This window comes from Dipodomys ordii, unplaced genomic scaffold (assembly GCF_000151885.1).
Source record: "Dipodomys ordii isolate 6190 unplaced genomic scaffold, Dord_2.0 Scaffold67, whole genome shotgun sequence".
Lineage (NCBI taxonomy): Eukaryota > Metazoa > Chordata > Mammalia > Rodentia > Heteromyidae > Dipodomys > Dipodomys ordii.
In genome coordinates, this window is record NW_012267283.1 from 10,239,095 (window position 1) to 10,258,739 (window position 19,645).

The 19,645-nt window shown below is 46.9% G+C and overlaps 1 protein-coding gene across 1 annotated transcript in view; it reads right to left on the reverse strand.

The window, feature by feature from the left end:
• The window catches only part of Col15a1 (collagen, type XV, alpha 1), a 93,789-nt gene that overhangs the window by 22,747 nt on the left and 51,397 nt on the right, over positions 1-19,645 (reverse strand). Inside the window, exons 12-24 of the mRNA XM_013023359.1 lie at positions 17,729-17,824; positions 15,639-15,764; positions 15,137-15,199; positions 11,876-11,911; positions 11,395-11,529; positions 11,144-11,212; positions 10,083-10,118; positions 9,899-9,982; positions 7,968-8,033; positions 4,800-4,835; positions 2,660-2,722; positions 265-333; positions 140-175 (exon numbers count right to left, since the gene is read on the reverse strand). Coding sequence (XP_012878813.1) covers positions 140-175; positions 265-333; positions 2,660-2,722; positions 4,800-4,835; positions 7,968-8,033; positions 9,899-9,982; positions 10,083-10,118; positions 11,144-11,212; positions 11,395-11,529; positions 11,876-11,911; positions 15,137-15,199; positions 15,639-15,764; positions 17,729-17,824 — 915 coding nt within the window. The remainder of the gene's footprint in view (positions 1-139; positions 176-264; positions 334-2,659; positions 2,723-4,799; positions 4,836-7,967; positions 8,034-9,898; positions 9,983-10,082; positions 10,119-11,143; positions 11,213-11,394; positions 11,530-11,875; positions 11,912-15,136; positions 15,200-15,638; positions 15,765-17,728; positions 17,825-19,645) is intronic.

Here is a 19,645-nt window from a genome sequence, read left to right on the forward strand (position 1 = left end):
ACACACACACACACACACACACACACATACACCCTTTGTGTTTTCACAATTAATTAGAACAATAAATCTAACAAAGCCCCAAATATGATAAAAGTTCCAAACTCCAATTCAGACCCAGTAACATGATGCTCTGACTTACCATTTGTCCCGGGGCTCCATGCATTCCAGGTTCACCCTAAAACAGGAAGGTATGTTCTTATAAATAAATCAGAAGAAACAAATCTGGAAAGCCAAGTAGAAGTCTGGCTTCAGTGACATAATTACCTTTTGCCCCTTCACTCTTTCCAAAGGAATGTCCCCGGTCAAGATAGCACCAGGCTCCCCCTTCTCGCCCTGCAATGCAGAAAACCTTTTGATGAAATCAGGTTTCCTCCTCTTATCTCACCAATATGACCTTGCCATCCTGCTGCCACGCTTGCTCATTGTCATCCTGCCTACATGGCGTTCCTCTAGCCCCACTGCTCCAGCACGACCTTCTGCTAGAGTTCTGCAATAGCTGCTGCATAATGAAATCTCCCCTCCAGGTACTACTGTCAGAGTTACTGCCCTAGTGCTCAGGTGTGGTCTTTCACACCCACCAGGATTCCTTCCAAGGACAGATCTGTCCCCCCCACTCCTAGCCCTGAGGATGGAGCCCCTGCCTGGTTCTGTCTGCCTCTTGGCACATGACACCCCTCCAGGGACCTCTGGTTGGCTCCTAAGGTATTTGACACCTTGCTTTCCTGTCACCTTGATCTACCATCTGCTCTCCCTCAAGAATACTTCTTGTTAATACACCTGAAAATTGAGGAAGAGATGAAATTATAAATGCTGGAAGGTTCCAGCAACAGAGGAGTCTTATGTCTCTGTGTATGCAACTTTGCCTCCAAACTCCATGTCCCCGTGCAAACATTTTATTTTGTCAGACAAAGTTATCCTGGATGTTGGGAAAGAGGGGATGGGGGATTGGGAGCAAGATATCAGGATTCTGACCCCAATGTTGTCATCAATTGGGCCATTATGATCTCAGGAGGCTCCAAATTAGACATACGTCCAAAGGATGAGATCAAATGAAGAAACCCTCAATATCCCTCAAAGACATCAGTATTAGCCCCTAGGAGCTAGACTGAACCCTGGGGGCTAGCACTGAACCACAGAGAAGCCACCTTTCAATAGTATTAGAAGCAGCTTGGCAAGGCAGGAATGAGCAGAGCAGCCTTCTCTCTCCAACCCTTGAAGCCCACAGCTGATATTTACATCTTACCAATTGATGAAGAAACGCAGTCCTGAACACGCCAGCAGCAAGAAGAAGCAAGCACAAAAGCATTAGAGGCAGAGGAAGCATATTTGCTACAATGACTGGAGTGGAGATACATGGGATCTGGTCTAAGTCTTTCAAAGTAGCAAGAGGCAGAGGGGACACTTTAGTCCCTTTAGATCCAACTGACCTAGCCACATAGATATCAGAGCATTTTGTTTGACCAGGTCTTTCCTAAGGCAGAGTTGACTCAACCCCATCCATTCTCTGCAGGTCATGGCAGTGAAAGTACCCAAGTTGCCTTCCCCAAGTGTCTAATCATGTGCCCAAAGCATTGAGACTTTTACTCCCTGAAACTTGGGCCATCAGACACTGAAGCCTTTCTTCCCTCTTAGAAGCAGGATGTCATGGTGGAGAGGAAAGAGAATAAGCTAAAGCTCACTCTTCTCAAAGGCACACGTTCCCTCGCTCCTCCGCCCCCCCCCCCACCCCCAACCATTAGACTCCCTCAGAGCAGTTTTCAAGCACAGCTGGGCACATGCTGTCTGCCATCTTCCCCCCCTCCCCCATTGTCCTGTCTTATTCCCAGGTCCCTAATCTGTACAGGAAACCACAGGTGTCCCTGGGGATCTGTGCCTGAAAGAAGGATGCAGACAAAAGTGGATGGGTGAATAAATGGACCCCTTCCAGGGTCTTTGTGGCCTGTTTATGACTATCACTCACCCCCTCATCTATAAACACCAACTGGGAAGTTAATCCTAAGAGGCCAGTGTGAAAGATACAGAGACCAGCTCTCTGCTATGGAAATTCTCAGGAAGATCTCTGCAGGCTAAGTATTGATTTCAAACATTTGGGACCAAGACGTGCTTAGAATGCTCCCCAAACTATACTTGCTAACACTGGCCATTTGTTTTATTCATTAGTTCTACACTCTTCTATACAGCATGTATTGGGGTACCATCTGTGTCCTTGTGCTAGAATCAGAGCTATAGAGAAGTCTGTTCCCAGGGAACTCACATTTAAAGGAGGATAGCCAATAGATAGTTAGACAACATGTAGAACATGAAAGAACAGAGTTCAAGGGAGTATTGAGTTAAATTTCCTTTCCTGGTTAGGGTGAAATCCTCTTTATCTTCGCCAGGAAGGAGCCCAGAGATCACAGAAATTTACAGTGGCAGAGTGACAGTGACTGGGCATGAGAGTTTATCTTAGACAGGATAGAGCCATTCTAGAATTTGCTGATGGTGATGGTTGCATGCTGGTGTAACTATTAAGTATCACTGAGCTGTATAATTGAAAGACACTACCTTTATGGTTTTAAAAACGGTATCTGAAAGAAGCAGAAGTGTAGCAGACGTGCCCACTGGAAGTGACTAGAAAGCCAGACACATGAGCTCACGCAGATTCCCAAGACCCTCTCACCTGTTCTCCTTTCAGTCCTGGAAATCCAGGCACGCCAGTATCACCTTTTGGTCCTCTAGGGCCCTGGAAAGAATTGTCGGTGGGTATTGTGTTGTTAGCATTCAAATGTTTTAACCGATCAAAAGAAGAAACATTTTAAAAAAAAGAAAGAAAAGAAAAATAGACCATGGGAGGTGTGTGTGTGTGTGTGTGTGTGTGTGTGTGTGTGCATGTGCGTGTGTGTGTGTGTGTGTGTGTGTGTGTGTGCATGTGCGTGCACGCGTGCGTGTGCATGCTATCCCTTAGCTTTTTTCACTTCAAGCTAATACACTACCACTTGAGCCACAGCTCCACTTGCGGCTTTTTGGTGGTCAACTGGATGTAAGAGTCACATGGACTTTTCTGCCTATGTTGGCTTTCAACCATGATCCACAGATCTCAGCCTCCTGGGTAGTTAGGATTACAGGTGTGGTGAGCTACTGGCACCTGGTCATAATATCTGCTTAAATTTAAGGGGTCCAGGAATGAGAATCTTGGTGGTAAGAATGCAGCCCTGATGCCCAGGCCTCTTTAAATCTTGGTTTCCTCCAGCTGCTGGAACGGCCTGTTGGCAGATCTTAAGGCTTGGCTTACTTAAGCCATCCTTCAGCTTGCCTTCCCTCACATTCACCTTCTGTGACTCCACCCTTCTCTGGCTCCCTATTCCCTGTGAGAAGGGATCCCACACCAAGCCAGGCTTCACACTTCACCATGCTAGTGGCGGGGGGTCTTCCCTAGACTCCCCTCATCTCTGTATCAGAGCTCATGCCATGCCAACAGGGTGGCCCTCACCTCTGCAGAGCCAGAATCCACACACTCAGCCAGAGGCCACCCCTTCTCAACTCTACCAGACACTGGAAGTCTGAGCCTATGACTCAAGAGGAGTGGCATTTCAGCTCTCACTGTACAGTCACTGTTCACAAGCCCTGCCTTGTCCTCTAGGTGAAAAATGAGTTATCTACCACAGTAGTGGTGTAGCAATACAGTTCTTTTCTTCTTCTTCTTCTTTTTTTAATCGTGTGGGGGATCAAACTCCAGGCCTTGCACAGTCTTTCCCTGTTTTGTCAAACGGATTGCCCCTTAGTGGGAAGGGTGCCTTCGATTCTGCCTCTTCACCCTTTCCTTACTCTCTGCAGTGGTGCAAGGCTATTCTAAGCTCTTTCAAAACATAGAACCAGGCTAAGCCTGGTGGCACACACCTGTAATCCTGACTACTTGGGAAGATAAAAGCAGGAGGATTATGAGTTCCAGCCTAGCTCAAGCAAAGTAAACTATCTCAAAAACAAATACCAACAAAAGGGCTGGGGGCATAGCTCAAGTGACATAGCACTATCTAGTCCAGCACTACTAATACACACACATACACACACACACACCTACACACACACACACACACACACACACATGTGGAGGAAGGTATGTTCTAGAATGTGATGTGGATCTTGGAGCAGCCAAAGTGGAGCTGCTCCTCAGAGGTTAGGCCTCTTCATTTACCCAGCAGGTCATCACATGTCCTATACTGATTTCTATTTTTTTAATGTTGACATGTACCTTTAGCGTCATCCTAGTTTGTGATGTCACTATATATGATGCCCAGAAAAGTATAACAAAATAGGAAGCGATCACCTGCAGTCTAGCCATCAAGAACACATTATTACATGTTTGATCAATGTAATAGCAGATCCACTGGAGGCATTAAGCCTTTCAGAGCCTCAGGGTCTTGAAGTGTTACAAGCAGAGTACAGGTCCCATCTTGGCTGCAGGCCTTGGGCTCCAGCAAAAGCACAAAGTGCTAGGCATAACCGGTGGTGTTCTAGGCAGACACACATTTTCACCATCCAGAGTGAAAAAGCCCAAGGTAGCCACACAGATCATTCCTTATACGCTTCTAAGGTTCCCTCCTCTCCCCACTCTACCCCTGTTTCAACACCACCACCTTTTCCCTCAAGGGACTTGATCTGTGTAGACTTTATCTACTTGAATGCTTGACTCATTCACTTTCATTCCTAGCAAGTTTAGCTCCGGGGTCCAGTGACAAGAATAAGACCAGACCCTGAAGGAGCTGTTCCTAGATCATTCAGAGGGGGAGGGTAAGTGGGGGTAGGAGCTTGGTGCTACTTACAGGAAATCCTGGCAGCCCAGGCAAACCATCAGGTCCCTGCAACACAGCAAAGACCACGTCAGTGAGATCCTGCAGCCTCAGGGAACAACTTCCCTCCGGCATCTGTCAAAAGCCTGAGTCTAATTCCATGCCACAGGGCTCATGTTTCACTCTGCAGGGCCGGATGCTGAGGCCCAGAAGGGCAGGGCCTTCACAGAATCAGATAGCCAGTTAATGCCAGAGGCAGAAATTGTACTCAGACACCCGGAGTCCAGCTCTGTTCCCTTAGCCTGAACTCTACACTTTAGTGAAGCTTCCTCCTCCATTAAACCATTTAGTGCTTGAAATCTCTAGGGACAATGATCAGGATAAATAAGTTCTGAGAGTGGGGTCAGGGCTAAACTGGTGGCCAGAGATAGACAAGGATACTTGCTGGTGAGACTTAGCTATTTGCTTTGGAAGAAGTGAGAATCTTAAAGGATCAGCCTGCTTTTTTTTTTTTTCATTTTGTTGTTGTTGTTTTAGATCTTGCTAAGAGGCTCAAGCTGCCCTTGACCTTGAAATTCTTCAACTCAGCCTTCCAAATGGTGAGATTACAGGTATAGGCCACCTCACTTAGCTAGGAACAGCATTTTAAAGGACCTGGTACATGGGGAGTTTGTACTTTACTACCCAGGAGGGGTAGTAAATAACTTACTAATTAAAGGTATATGAGTTCAACAGAATACATTTTTTCATTATGTACATATATGTGTGTGTATATACATTTATGTGGTAGGAGAAAGAACTAGAACGAGACTAGTTTCTTGTCACAGGATATATAGGAGAGTGGACGAGCATAGCATGACAGTGCTGGAATAGTCCCTCACTCCTCGGAGAATCCACCACTGAGTGGGTAAAGGCTTATCCAGACTCAGGGATGAAGAGGCCCTGAAGTCACTTGAGAACAGGACAACAGCAGGAAGGAAGCAGGGCAGAGAGGAAGGTAAGACACAGTGTTAGTATCAATCCCGGCCATCCCAGGAAATCACTCGGAGGAGGTATGCACAGGAGAAGGTTTATAATATTTATTAGAGGGGCCATATCTCCCCCAGGAGAGGGAGCAACATGACATCTGCCCCTATCCAGGAGGTCGCTCTGGGGCTACTGGGTCAGGTACTCTGCTTTCGCAGGTAGGTCTGGGCGGAGAGTGGGAGGGGCCAGCTATCCTGTGGGAATTCTAGGGTAGGGGGAGCTCAGGTCTGGGTGGAGCTAGGACCAGAGGCTGGGAGAATACTAACTCACAGTGATTCAGGAAGACAGGGCCTGAAACTAGTCACACAGAGATGCTTACTCTTTAGCTTTAAACTGCCTGTGTCCTGCTTTAGCATCAGCCTCCCTAACACCCTAAATCTCCAGTGGTCTGGGGAAACATAAAGGCCCTTATTGTAAGGTCCACTCCTGGATGGCTAGCAGACTCCACCCTCCTCGCAGCAAAGTCTCCACCCAGTACCTGCGTTACCTAGGCAACTGGGACACCTGGAAGAGGTCACATCTGAATTTGATGTGGCCACACCTTTCTCCACCCATACCCTAGATAAGGGCTAGCCCAGGCCCAGATTTTCTCATGCTGTTCTTTTCTAGCTCTCTCTGCTTTCTCTCTGCTCTAGCTCTTTCCTCTCTTTCCCAGCGCTCTCTCTCATTCCCAGGCCTTTCCCAGCCACGTGGAGTGCCAACCTTGCCTGGTCCCAGCAGGTCTACTGAATAAACCTACCCCTTAACTACCACATGAGTGCTGGTGCTGTTCTTACTCGGCTACCTCTTTTTAAAAACCTAACACTTATGAATTGGCTTTTAGTTGTTAGCTAGTTTGTCTTGGGTTTTAATTGCTGGGATTTTTTGGATTGTTCAGAAGAAATCAGGGAAAGGGATGCAGCACAGAAGACAGTAAGACAACCTATAGACACAGATCTGCACTGAGAGAAACCCAGGTGCAGAGAAGCCTCCAAGATGTGAGTGAGAATCTTGGGCAGGTCCTGTGGATTTTCCATAAGATGTGGGTGGCTGGGAGGTTGGGCCAGTCTCTTAAGGATCTGCCCTGGGGGCCTTGTGTATTGCACAGTTGTGGAGGCCTCCAGCTAGTCCGAGGTGCAATCAGAGGAGAGAGCCTGGGGCTCAAGCATGGGGTGTGGTAGAGATGGGGTTGGGGCCTCAAGGCTCCTGAGGCTAGAGTGGTTTTCTCTCCCCAGCTCCCAGAACATGAAATAGGGGTTTAAGTATACATGTTCCCTCCCTCTAAGGTCCTGGAGCACCACGGGCCAGCTGTGTGGACCTACACAAGTAATGTGACTTCCTGGTGTGTTCATTTCATCTCTAAAGTGGGCTAGGGAGACTGACGCAAGTCATGGGACAGTGTCCCCATTAACACAATGACAGGTCCCTTTAGGCTCTTCCTGTTCTGTGAAATGAGATAATGCAGATAAAAGCAGTCCCAAAGTGTTGCAAGTCATCAATTTGTTTGTTCTTAGAATTCTAGGAGTGCACTGACACACTTTTTTTTCTTTTCCTTCCCTCCTCTCTTTCTTTCCTTCCTTCCTTCTTTCCTTCCTTCCTTCCTCCTTCCCTCCCTACCTCCCTTCCTCCTTCCTTCTTTCCTTCCTTCCTTTCTTTCTTCCTTCCTTCCTTCCTTCCTTCCTTCCTTCCTTCCTTCCTTCCTTCCTTTCTTTCTTCCTTCCTTCCTTCCTTCCTTCCTTCCTTTCTTTCTTTTTTTGTGCAGATACTAGGGCTTGAACACAGGACCTGGCATTCTTGCTGTGCTTTTTCACTTGAGCCACAGCTCCATTTCTGACTCTTTTTTGGTGGTTAATTGGTAATAAGAGTCTCGTGGACTTTTCTGCCTGTGCTGGCTTTGAACTGCAGTTCTCAGATCTCAGCCTCCTGAGCAGCTGGGATTACAGGTGTGAGCCACCAGTGCCCAACTGTTATACACATTTCTGATGCACAGGACTGAAAGTTTAGGCTGCATTGATTACCACTCTCTGCACAATCAACTCATTATGATAGCAACTCAACAATGCCAAGTTATCTTTCAATTCTGGTTTGATGTACTCTAGTTCTGCGGTTAAGGAGCTGAAAGGATCCCAGACCAACTCAGCATTGCTCCATTAGCGACATCTGGGGGGAGACACTAGGGCAGCTGCAGATACAAACCGGAGGCCCCATGAGCTCAGGAATGTCCGAGAAGTTCATGGATCCATTGGTGATATTGATCAGAGACTAAAAAGAGAAAAGCCAGACAATGAGGACAAAGAATGGCACATTCTTGCCTTGTGTCTGGCAAAGAAGATTTTATTGAAGTCCCCCAACTTGGCACACATTGACCATATCCCAAAGCCAACTGCCAAATGTACCCATTCTACCCACTTCCCATTAGACAAACCAAGCTCTGTCTTGTCACTTTCCTCTTTTAATTGACTTTCAAATTAAGAGAGAGAATGGCTTCTGTCTCTTAAAATTGTAAACGTATGGGGCTGGAAAGGTGGCTCAGTGGTAGAGCGCTTGCCTTGCATGCATGAGGCCCTGGGTTCAATTCCTCAGCACCACATAAGCAAAAAGAAAAAAAGCCAGAAGTGGTGCTGTGGCTCAAGTGGTAGAGCGCTAGCCTTGAGTTGAAGAGCTGAGGGACAGTGCCCAGACCCAGAGTTCAGGCCCCATGATTGGACCCCCCCCCAAAAAAAATTGTAAAAGTGTGTGTGTGTGTGCGTGTGTGTGTGTGTATCCACTGAGAGCATATAGTGAGTGTGTTCATGTGGTTATTTTACATAAATAGCATCAGGCCATATATACTATTCTTTGCCTTGCTTTTCACTCAAGCACATCATGTGGAGATCTTTTCACGTGGATTTTGGAGGGTCTATTTTCAGTTTTAATGAACTGCCAAAGAGAGATCTAAAAGGACCACATGCTTCACCCTGAAGCATTAGAGATTACCTATTCTCCCACATCTTATTATATTGGTATTGTGTTCATGCTCGCGCGCATGTGTGTGTGTGTGTGTGTGTGTGTGTGTGTGTGTGTGTGTGTGTGTACCAGAACTGGAACTGGGGCTTGAACTCAGGGTTTGGGTGCGTCCCTTAGTTTTTTTCCTTAAGGCTTAGCACACTATTACTTGAACCACAGTTCCACTTCTGGATTTTTGCTAGTTGATTGGAGACGAAAAAGTCTCATGGATTTTCCTGCCTTTAAACTACAATCCTTGGATCTCAGCCTCCTGAGAGCAGCTAGGATTACAGGTGGGAGCCACCAGTGCCTGGTCATATTGGTATTTTAAAACCAGAATCTTCTTTTAACTCATCCTTTTCCTAGTTAGTTGATAGTTTTTGTCTTTTTCTTTTGTACTGGCACAATGCTATGACTTTTTCTTTTTTCTTTTTTTTGGGGGGTCTGGTCGTGAAGCCTGAACTCTGGGCCTGGACGCTGTCCCTCAGCTCTTCAGTTCAAGGCTAGCGCTCTACCACTTGAGCCACAGCGCCACTTCCGGCTTTTTTTCTTTTTGCTTATGTGGTGCTAGGGAATCGAACCCAGGGCCTCATGCATGCAAGGCAAGCACTCTACCACTGAGCCACCTTCCCAGCCCGTGCTATGACTTTTTCAAATGTGATGATTTAATATGCAGCAGGCCACAATCAGATCCCATCCCTCAGTCTAGCATCTCCCTAGATTTCCAACATGCCAGTTCTCCCCCTGCCCCCCATCCCCGCCATGTCTGCTACCCATGGCCAGGCTGCCCCCCACAGCCATAAAAGATGGCCTTTGGGCCAACCTCTTCCTCTTTGTATTTCTCAACTTGTATAGGACCTGGTTGAAGCACATGGAGGTTACTTATCTAGGGGTTCCCTGAAGACCCTCATCAGCTCATAGGGTTCTAGGCTGCTTTTTTTAATTGACCTCCAAATGCTGCCAAGCAGGGGAGAGGGTTCTGGAGGAGATGTGTGGGATAACAGTGCTGCTAGGATCCAGGCAAACAGGTAAGGCATGCTGGGCAGGTGGAGACAGCCTCTAAGTCTCTGAAGAGGATCACCTCTTCTCCCCCTCAGCAAAGACAAACCACACAGCCAAACACCAACCTGGATGGTACTTACACTGTGCAGTACCTCGATGCTCCCAGGCGGGCCCCGGGGCCCAGGAGGTCCAACTGTGCTGGTTCCATCCATCCCCCTTTCACCCTAGTTATATCAGTGAGAAAACAAAACTCAATGTCCATGGAAAGTTTGTCCAGGCCAGAAAGTTCTCCCACCAATTGCTATGTCAACCCCGAGTCCTTACCTTGGGTCCCTGATCTCCTTTCTCTCCTTTGAGACCCTAGCCAAACAAGAAAAGCAAACAGTCATTCTTTCATTTTTCTCCTATTCATTCCACTTCCTCTCTACACATCCTTGCATCTTGCCATCTCTCCCTCAGCTGTCTTACTGCATTTGCTCCAGGAAATGGGAACAAAAAAGGAGGTACAAATTCCCTTTCTAGAGTCAAGAGGGAAAAACTCTCCAGAAAGAGTCAGAGAAACTCAGGCCCCTTCACGGCACAAGTGAATGTCCACTGACTTCAGTCTCAAAGCTTTCGCATCTAGCTAGGGGAGCTCTGTGTTCAGTCAAGGCAGGGGCTGCACTGCTTCCTCCAGAGTGCTCAGCTCTGGGTCCCAGGTGACTAAGAACATGAGAGCTCCAAGTGTGCTTCCCATACGATTGTGCCCACAGTGGACATGGACAGCATCTCTAGGGAATGGATGCTACAGGGTACAGATTGGGGCACCTGTGAGAAGCAAGAGGGTTGCTAGTAAAGTAGCTTGGTGGAACTGAAGAAGAGCTCTGGGAGAGAGGGGGGGAGAGGGAAGGAAGGAGGGAGAGGGAGAGGAAGAGGGGGAGATTGATTTTCAAGTTTTCCCACATAATGTTCATGCAAAAACTCTACATTGATCCCCAGGAAAGAGTTTGTAAAGTCTCTCCACTGAACAGCTTGGCTTGAAGGCATTAGAAGTATGAATTATGGAAAGAGAAACAGACAGGATGGCCCCTACAGCTTCCTCATAGGATAGTACAAATAAGTTTCACAAGTCAACCTAAGCTAGGCACTGGTGGGTCACATTTGTAACCCGAGCTACTCAGGAGGCTGAGATCTAAGGATCTTGGTTCAAAGCCAGCCCCAGCAAGAAAACCCAATAAGACTCTTATTGCTACGTAAACCACCAAAAAGCTGGTGGTGAAACTGTGGCTCAACTGGTAAGAGTACAGGACTTGAGTGAAAAAAAAAAAAGCTATGAGAAAGTACCCAGGCCCTGAGTTCAAGCTCCCATAGCAGCACACACAAAATAATTGAAAAAGTCAACCTACACTTGAGGCTGTTGGCCCAAAGAGTCTGGGTTCATTCAGTAGCCTGATACTTCCTGAGCCTTCAATATCCTAGAAAAGGAGAAAGAATAACAATTTCAGGTCTGATTGCTGAGCACCTACCTGGACCAGATGTGGCCTTAGGAACTGGGTACACCAAGAGAACTCACACAATCTCTACCTTCACAGCCCAGCATTCAAAGCTAGTCTTTCCAGTGGCCCTTACCACAGAGAGAGGGGTTGGGGAGGAATACCTCAAGTCCTGTTGTACATCCAGGGCCGGGGGGACCAGGGGGTCCAGGAGGTCCTGGAGGTCCCATGACTCCAGGAGTGCCAGCTTGTCCATTTTTCCCTGGAGGTCCTGGTAAACCTCGGCTTCCAGGGTCACCCTGAGAAGAAGATGGGATGAGTACAACTCCTGATGGCTCTTGGAAGGAAAAGATCTGCATGCCTGAGTCAGAATATCCCTGATTGAAGTTACTGATTGGCTTTGTTTAATGCCTAGAAACATCTGTCTTGTGGACAGACACTGCACTTGAACTAAGCCAATGCTCTCATTTGAATTCGTGATTAAGGAGGGGGTATACTGTAGGGTAACTGCTCCTGGCCATCCCCAGCTGTCCTGCCTCCCCTGGGCACTTCCTCAGATGTGAATTTCTCCCTGCACTATAACATGTATGTATTCATTTACTCCAGCCCAAAGAAAGGAGAGGAGGGAGAGCTATTTTCTTTTACCTTTTCACCAACTGAGCCATTTGGCCCTCTTGCACCCTGAAAACACAAACACAAGGGCCAGTTAGAATATGTGTTAGTAGACACATTCAGAAGAAAGTGGAGAGGAATGGATCCTGAAGTAACAGATTATTGAAATGTGGCTCTTTCTAGCTGGGACTGGGTGGGTACTCCAAGCCGAACACATGGCAGGTGGTGGTCTTCAGGAACAGTCAAGTTGGAAGCTTCAGACATTCATTCTCAACTGTTAGCTCATCCATTACCTCAAGAGTAAACTAAGGAAGCGGAAGGTGTGCCAGGGGGATGGCCGGATTCTTCCAGAGTGACCACGGCTTCCATGACAGTGGTCATGGGATATTTTCTTGTCTCTAAACCAAGGGAAAGAGCATGATGATCAGCTCCATGAGATTGGTAAATGCCTAGGAGATTAGTAAAGCACATTTCTGGGTGTGTCGATGAGACATTTCCAGAGAGGATAGGGAAACCCACCTTGAATGTGGGTGACACCATTTAATAGGCTGGGTGCCCAGGATAAGGGAGCCAGTGGGCACAAGCATGCTCTCTCTCCATTCCCCTGCTTCCTTGAGAAACAGAGAAGCCACATTTAAAAGGCCAAATTATGAGTCTTTATTAGAGAGTTGGAGGACTGCTGGTGGACTCTTGTCTTAAAGACCAGCAGCCTGAATGCAGCTAGTGCAAAGCTTATATAGGCCAAAATCACACAAGGTGTGAGGAATTAAATTTAACAAAAGTGTTATACATAAGCAAAGCAAACCAGATGAGGACACTTAAACCTAATAGAAAAGCAAGCCATGCAGGGAAACAACTGGGGGAGAATCAAGGGCTATCTAGGGTAAGCATAGACCCAGTCTGATTATTTCACCTGAAGTGAGTGACTCTGCTCCTTCACATGCTCTTGTTGCTAAGATGCTGCCTCACCACAGGCCCCCAAACAGCAGAGCCAAACAACCATGGACCCAAACCCCTGAGACTATGAGCCAAAATAAATCTCTCCTCCTTGTAAGTTGTCTGTCTCAGCAACAACAACGAAAAAGTCTAGCACACAGGGCTTCAAGAACTTGACATGCACCCCTTATACTTTGAGAGACTTAGAGAAGGGTTGATGGCTAAACACTCTTCCTGGAAAAATCTAAAGACTAAAGGATAACTGCAGTGACCTCCCAAGGAGATAAGAGAGGGGCAAGAACAGGCTGGAGCAGGTTATATGTCCACTCCTAGAAGGAATGACAGTGCAATTTCCTTGGGGCTGGGGAGGGTTAGATGATGATTCTGCAGGAAGAAACCAGCTGAGTCCAGCAGAGAGCAGGACAGGTGATCAGGAGTGGTGACCAGCTCAAGTGACACTACCTTATACTCCACAGGCCTCCAGATAGAGAATCACAACTGTACACGCAAAAGATGGCCAGCCATTGCATGGACATGCAGAAAGCCATGTCATGGATTATGATGTATCGCCACCAAAGACTATGCCTTTCCAAGGCTTCTTCCCACAGCAAACACTTACAGAAAGAAGATAGGACAGGACTACAGACAGAACAAAGCCCCAAAGGCAGGCTGGACTCTGGCAGTGGCAGGGTAAAATGGTGTCTGAAGGGTTTCATTCACTTGTCAGGGTTCTCAGGTCACAGACAGTGTTAGGGGCTTTATAGTGGGATGAATGGAGGGAAGCCAGGGTCATTGAGAAGGTTCTCATAAGAAGGTTCTCAGCAGCATGTTTATTGGACTAGAAAGTGGAGAAAGAGCAAGGGAAGGGATGACATTGTCCAACAAGAAATGTGCTCTTTACCTAACTTACGTAACTGCAACCTCTTCCTACATCACTGCTATAACAATTTTTAAAAACTTACAAAAAAGTGGAGGAAAGAAGGATGCTTTCTGCTCATATAGTCAGGAGAAGCCAGGTATGGTGGCACACACCTGTGATCCCAGCAGGCAGGAGGCTGAGGCAGGAGGATTGTGAGTTTGAGGCTAGTGTGGGCCTCATAGTGAGACCCTATCTCAAAGTAGCAAAACAAAATTTGAAAACACAACAAAGAGTCACGATGGGCTTCCCAGAGGGTTTTCAGAAGTCTTTCCTTCTCCACCATTCTAGCATCTACAATTTAGGTTACCCAATCAATCACATCTGAAATTATTACAGGGAAAATTCCAGAAAGCAACAACACACAAGTTTTAAGTCGGGAGTTGTTCTGAACAACACAATGAAATCTCATATCCACTAGCTGCCTGTTAGTCAAGTAGCTGACCAGCTTGTCAGATTAATTATTGTGGCACTCCTGTGCCACTTAATAATGGCTCCAAAGTGCCAGAGAAGGAATGCTGGAAATTTTATCACAGTGCATTGTTGTCACTGTTCTATTATATCATGAGTTATGGCTATTCATCTTTTAGTGTGATTTAATTTAGAAACTAAACTTTATCACAGGTAAAGATGGGAAAAACACTACAGTGTGTGTCTGATTTGGTTCTATCCACGGCTTCAGGCATCCACTGGGGATCTTGGGACATAACCCTTAGGAGAAGGGGAGGCCGCTGTATCAGACCCTAGTCTTGAAGAATGAAAAACAGGAAGGACTCTCAGAAATACACATCATGTGCAGAGGCCGGGAGGCTGGCAGAAGGCAGCACACCTGGGCACTTGGGCAAGTTTGGAGCTGCTGCAAAGGGGCAGCAGGCCATGTGCAAAGGGCGAAGCTGGGGCTGCTCAGGAAGGGCATTAGGGCTTCATCCCACAGGAAACCACTAAGTAATCTCTCAGTGGCAGGGTGGAGGCTGATGAGTGTTGGGTAAGGGAAGGGCAATAGGGGGTGGATAGATTGTGAATAGAGAGATGGGCTACCAATGAGAAGCACAATGCCACAAGGTGGACAAGAAGAGAGGAATATCAGCTTAGGATAGAAAGGCAGGAGATGCAGGTCCATCTCAGCAACTGCCCAGTAGTAGCAGGAAAGGGAGTGAGAGGAGTGGGGGGGATGGGTGGGGGGGTCTAGAGGGACAGTATCTGAGTGCAGATTACTGGTTGTACATAGCACTGCTCACCAAAACAGAAACATACCCGAATAGACAGGAAAGATGCTGAACACATTTTGGGGCATCGTGAGACCCATGATGGGGACAGTCAGCAGAGGTGACCAGGAGGGGATAGCAGAGAGTTATTTGCAGAGGAGGCTAGATCAAGTTGGGAAGTCACAGAAGGTGTCTCTGCTGGTTCCCCACATTGGAAGCTTCCCACTGACCCCTTACCTTCTCTCCTTTCATCCCAGGCTTGCCGGAGTCTCCGTCAGGTCCAGGCTGTCCCTTAGGGCCCTGGGAACATCAATGACAATCATCCCACCCAGCTCTGTTTAAGAATCACGCACAACCCTTTGCTAGGAAGGGGAGCTGGGCAGGGAGGTGAGCGAGGCTGGTAGGAGCAAGGATTGGCCCTAGTTGGGTCACTGCTAGCAGTGGCCCTGTGATAGGATCCTTCACTCTTTGGGTCACTGACTCCTCCTCTGGGAAGGCTCCAGGAATAAGACTGGACTAGAGAGTCCTATAGTTTCAGGATCACCTATGAGCTGTGTTTCTGTACTGTCCATGTCCAAACTGGAAAGCACTATATCAGATGAGGAAGATTATCCTTTTCCTTATAAACATCAGCCAGCCACTGGATCTACAATCGGTGTGTCCCCCCCCCCACACACACACAGCGTGGCTCAAGGAAGCCTGTAGACACAGAGACAGGGAGAAAACTTCATTTGCTCACCGGGGGCCCAGGTTCACCAGCAGCTCCATCCTCCCCAGGAGAACCAGGAGGGCCCATGACAACATCTGTTCCTGGTTTTCCTGGAATCCCCGGTGAGCCAGGTGGGCCTGGGGGACCAGGAGGACCCTGAGAAACAGACACTGTGTTAGGAGAGGAGGCAGATATGTATACACTGAACATTTGGTTTCTGTGTTCTCTCCATTCTGTGACAACCCGTGAAGGGCTGGTGTTCCCACCTAGCAGAGGGCGAAGATGAGGCTCAGAGAAAATGTCACGCAAGGACTTTCACTCCTAGCTGGTAAGTACAAGAGCTAGGAGTCGAATCTAGGACTTTTCAAGCACATTATGCCATGTTTTCTCCCAAAGGGTGATATAAAGACTTGGAAAATAATTATATTAAGTGAAATAATCTAGACCCAGAGAAATACAGGTCGCATGGTTTCCCTCATTTGTAGCTAGAATGTGCCTATAAATCTACAAGGAAATACACTGGGTGGTATGCAAGCATTTATAAACCAATTAACTGAAATAGAATAGACTCTATGCAGAGTGCAAATAGCATAAATCTTCAGAAAGACTAAGTCAAAGCCCAACAAAATAAATACCAAGAAATGGGCACTTGCAAGAGAGAAGGATGGGTGAAACAATGAACTAGGGAAGGGGAGTGAATGCAAGAATTCATTGTATATACCACAAAATTGAGAGGAATAAGAGAAGGGGTGGGTAGAAGGGGGGAAATGTTGAAGGGATGACCCAGATCAAGATGTATTAGATACAAATACTGCTTTGTTAAATGGGAAAAAAAGTTAAACACATAACCTAAAAATTGAAAAAATAGAATGAGGGAAGGGGTGGGGGGAGGGGTGAGTGAGAGAAGGAAACAGGGATCTTTGTTTTATTTTGCTTGTTTGTTGTTTGTTGTTTTATGCCAGTACTGGGGCTTGAATTCAGGACCTTGAATTCTTGCTTAGTGTTTGTGCATGTGTGTGTGTGAGTGTGTGTGTAGTTTGTGTAAGGCTGACACTACTATTTGAACCACACCTCCACTTTAGGCTTTTTTGCTGGTTAACTGGAGACAGTAGTCTCTTGGGTTTATCTATGTTGGTTGTCTTTGAACCTTAATCCTTGGATCTCAGCCTCCTGAATGGCTAGGATTACCAACTTGAACCACCAGTACAGACTAACTTTAGCCTTTTGCTGGGTGAGCCAAGCTCACCAGCCTAGATGATCCACTGGGTTCTTTTTCTTTTTGTCATTTGTGGGGCTTGAACTCTGGGCCTGGGTGCTGTCCCTCAGCTCTTAGGCTCAAGGTAAGTGCTCTACTGCTTGAGCCACAGCACCACTTCCGGTTTTCTGGTGGTTTATTGGAGCTAAGAGTCTCACAGGCTTTCCTGCCCGGGCTGGCTTTGAATCTCGATCCTTAGATCTCAGCCTCCTGAGTAGCTACAGGTGTGAGCCACCAGTGCCCGGCTTTCCACTGGGTTCTTATTCCACTCATCCACAGAGCCCAGAGCCCTTCCAGGCCTGGTCACAGGGGTGGGAAGAGGAGGCCAGCTAAATAGAGCTTCTAGCTGGGGTCATGGGGAAAGGGCTGGAGATGAGGTCAGGCCGGGGTTGGGGAGGTGGACAGAGCAACAGGGGCAGCTAGAGGAAGGGGCCTCTCCCCTGGAGCAATCTCAGGAGGGGCTGATGGAACTTGGCCTTGGGCTGGGAGCCAAGGATGGAGAAACAACAGTTGGGAAGGGTAGAGAGGGAGAGTGTGGTACGAGGTAGGAAATGCTATTTAGCAGAGAAAAGGCCAGAGGTTTCTTTAATGAACAAGTAAAGGTCAGTGGGCCAAGTGGAGTGGAGAAGAGAGGGTTCTGAGTTCAAATTCAGACCCCTGATTCACCAAAACCAAGTCAAAATTGCTCAGAGTGAAAGTTTTGAACACATACAAGAGCAAAAGAGAAAGAGAGAGTAAAAAGAAGCCCGTGGTCTTAGCAGTAGCAGTCTGCTGTGCTGGCCCATTCACCCCCAACCCCTGACCCTGGTCATTTAGAATATAGTCAGACACCACATGACCACATGACCCCGCCCTTCATACTCACCCTTAACAGGTCCTCACTGCCCACCAGGTCCCCGGAGCCTGAGCCAGCGTCCAGTCCCCAGCCCAGGCCCGAGCCCTCAGAACCCAAGCCTGGCACCTGCAGAGAAGGAATCACCACTGAGATTCAACAGCCAACGCAGACAGGTCACAGGGCATACCCATATTTCAGAGCCCTATGCCTGCTGCCGCCAGCTCCCTTCTGGCCGTTTCTCCTGCTATCCATCCCACAGATGGCCAGTTCTCAGCCTTTCCTCCTTCCAGGCCCAGTTGTGCCATCTCCTCCATGAGGAAACAACTCATATTCATCTCCTCCTCCTGTGCTCCCACCAGCTCTGGACTCTAAGTCTCACGTTGGTGCTGACTTGAAGCTAACTTCAAGTGCAGGGGTATCTGAGGGTCCTTCTGGGCAGACCTAATCCCAAGATCACAGTCTGTCCTGAGGCCAGCACAAGAACTGACACTTGTTGATCTCTTCAGATATCCAAAGATGTAAAGGACATTTTCAAAACACTTTTCTGGAACTAAATTCCTAAAGTTATGTGCAGGATGCCACCTTGCATGCGTATCCATTCCTCCCTTCCTTTCCCTCTTGCCTCAACTCTCTACCCTCCCCTTCAAAGAGATTTAAAAAAAAAAAAACACCTATCATGAGGCTGAAGTGTAGCTCCATGGAAGAACACTTGCTTAGCATGCAGGAGACTGGGAGAGCAAAGGAAGGTGTGACGTGGTCCAAAAAGAAATGCACTCTTTACCTGACTTATGTAACTGTAATCCCTCCTTACATCACCTTTATAATAACAGTCAAAACATTTTTAATAACTATTGTAAAAGTTATCAGGTTTCCAAACCATAGAAGCAATAGTTTGGAAAAATGGTTTTCAAAATGCATTAAGACCAGTGACTCATGCCTGTAATCCTAACTAATCAGGAGGCTATAATCTGAGGATCGTGGTTCAAAGCTAGCCCAGATGGGAAAGTCTCTGAGACTCTTATTTCCAGTTAACCAACAAAAGAGTTGGAAGTAGAGCTGTAGCTCAAATGGTAGAATGCCAGCTTTGAACAAAAAAGTTGAAGGAGAGCTTCCAGCTTCTGACTAGCACACACATACATGCACGTGCATGCACACACATGTGCACACACAATACATTAAGAACTTACCAACTTCCCAGAGTTCCACCGTGCTAACATTTGGGAAGGGGAGGAAATTTTCTTCTAGGGTTTTCACATGTGTATGTTTATAAAAAAGTCAAGACCACACAACTAGTTTGGAACTAGCTTCTTTTACAACACATAATATGGCAAGTTAAATACTAATAAGAGTAAGTTAATAGCTGCATAATGTTGCATTATTTGAATATGCCTTAATTTAATAAATCTCTGCCTCAATTTAACAAATCTCCTATTGTTGGCTAATTAAATCATGCTCAATTTTTCTCTATTATGGACAATATTAAGATTAACATCCTTGTGAACAAAATTTTTTTTTACATATCACACTTCATTAGGATGGAGTTCTAGAACAAAAAGTTTCTGGTTACAGTTTTATGATGGTTAATTTATTAAAATGCAGTTTTGTAATTGTTATGTATGTGGATAGTTTCCCAGAAGCACTAAACCCCCAGCCCCCTACAGCCCTAGCTGGCTCCACCAGGCCAACTTTGAAAAGTAGAAAACACAAGGATACAAGGGTGGCTGGTTCAGTGCAGTGTCACTAACAGACCAATGGCAACCAGAATAAAAGAAGGTAGGAGACAGAAATGAAAAGACAGTGGAAAGCTAGGCATTGGTGGTTCATGTTTGTAATCCTAGCTACTCAGGAGGCTGAGATCTGAGGATCAGCATTTGAAGCCAGCCCAGGAGGGAAAGTCCATAAATCTGTGACTTTTATCTCCATTAAGCTACCGAAGAAGCCAGAAGT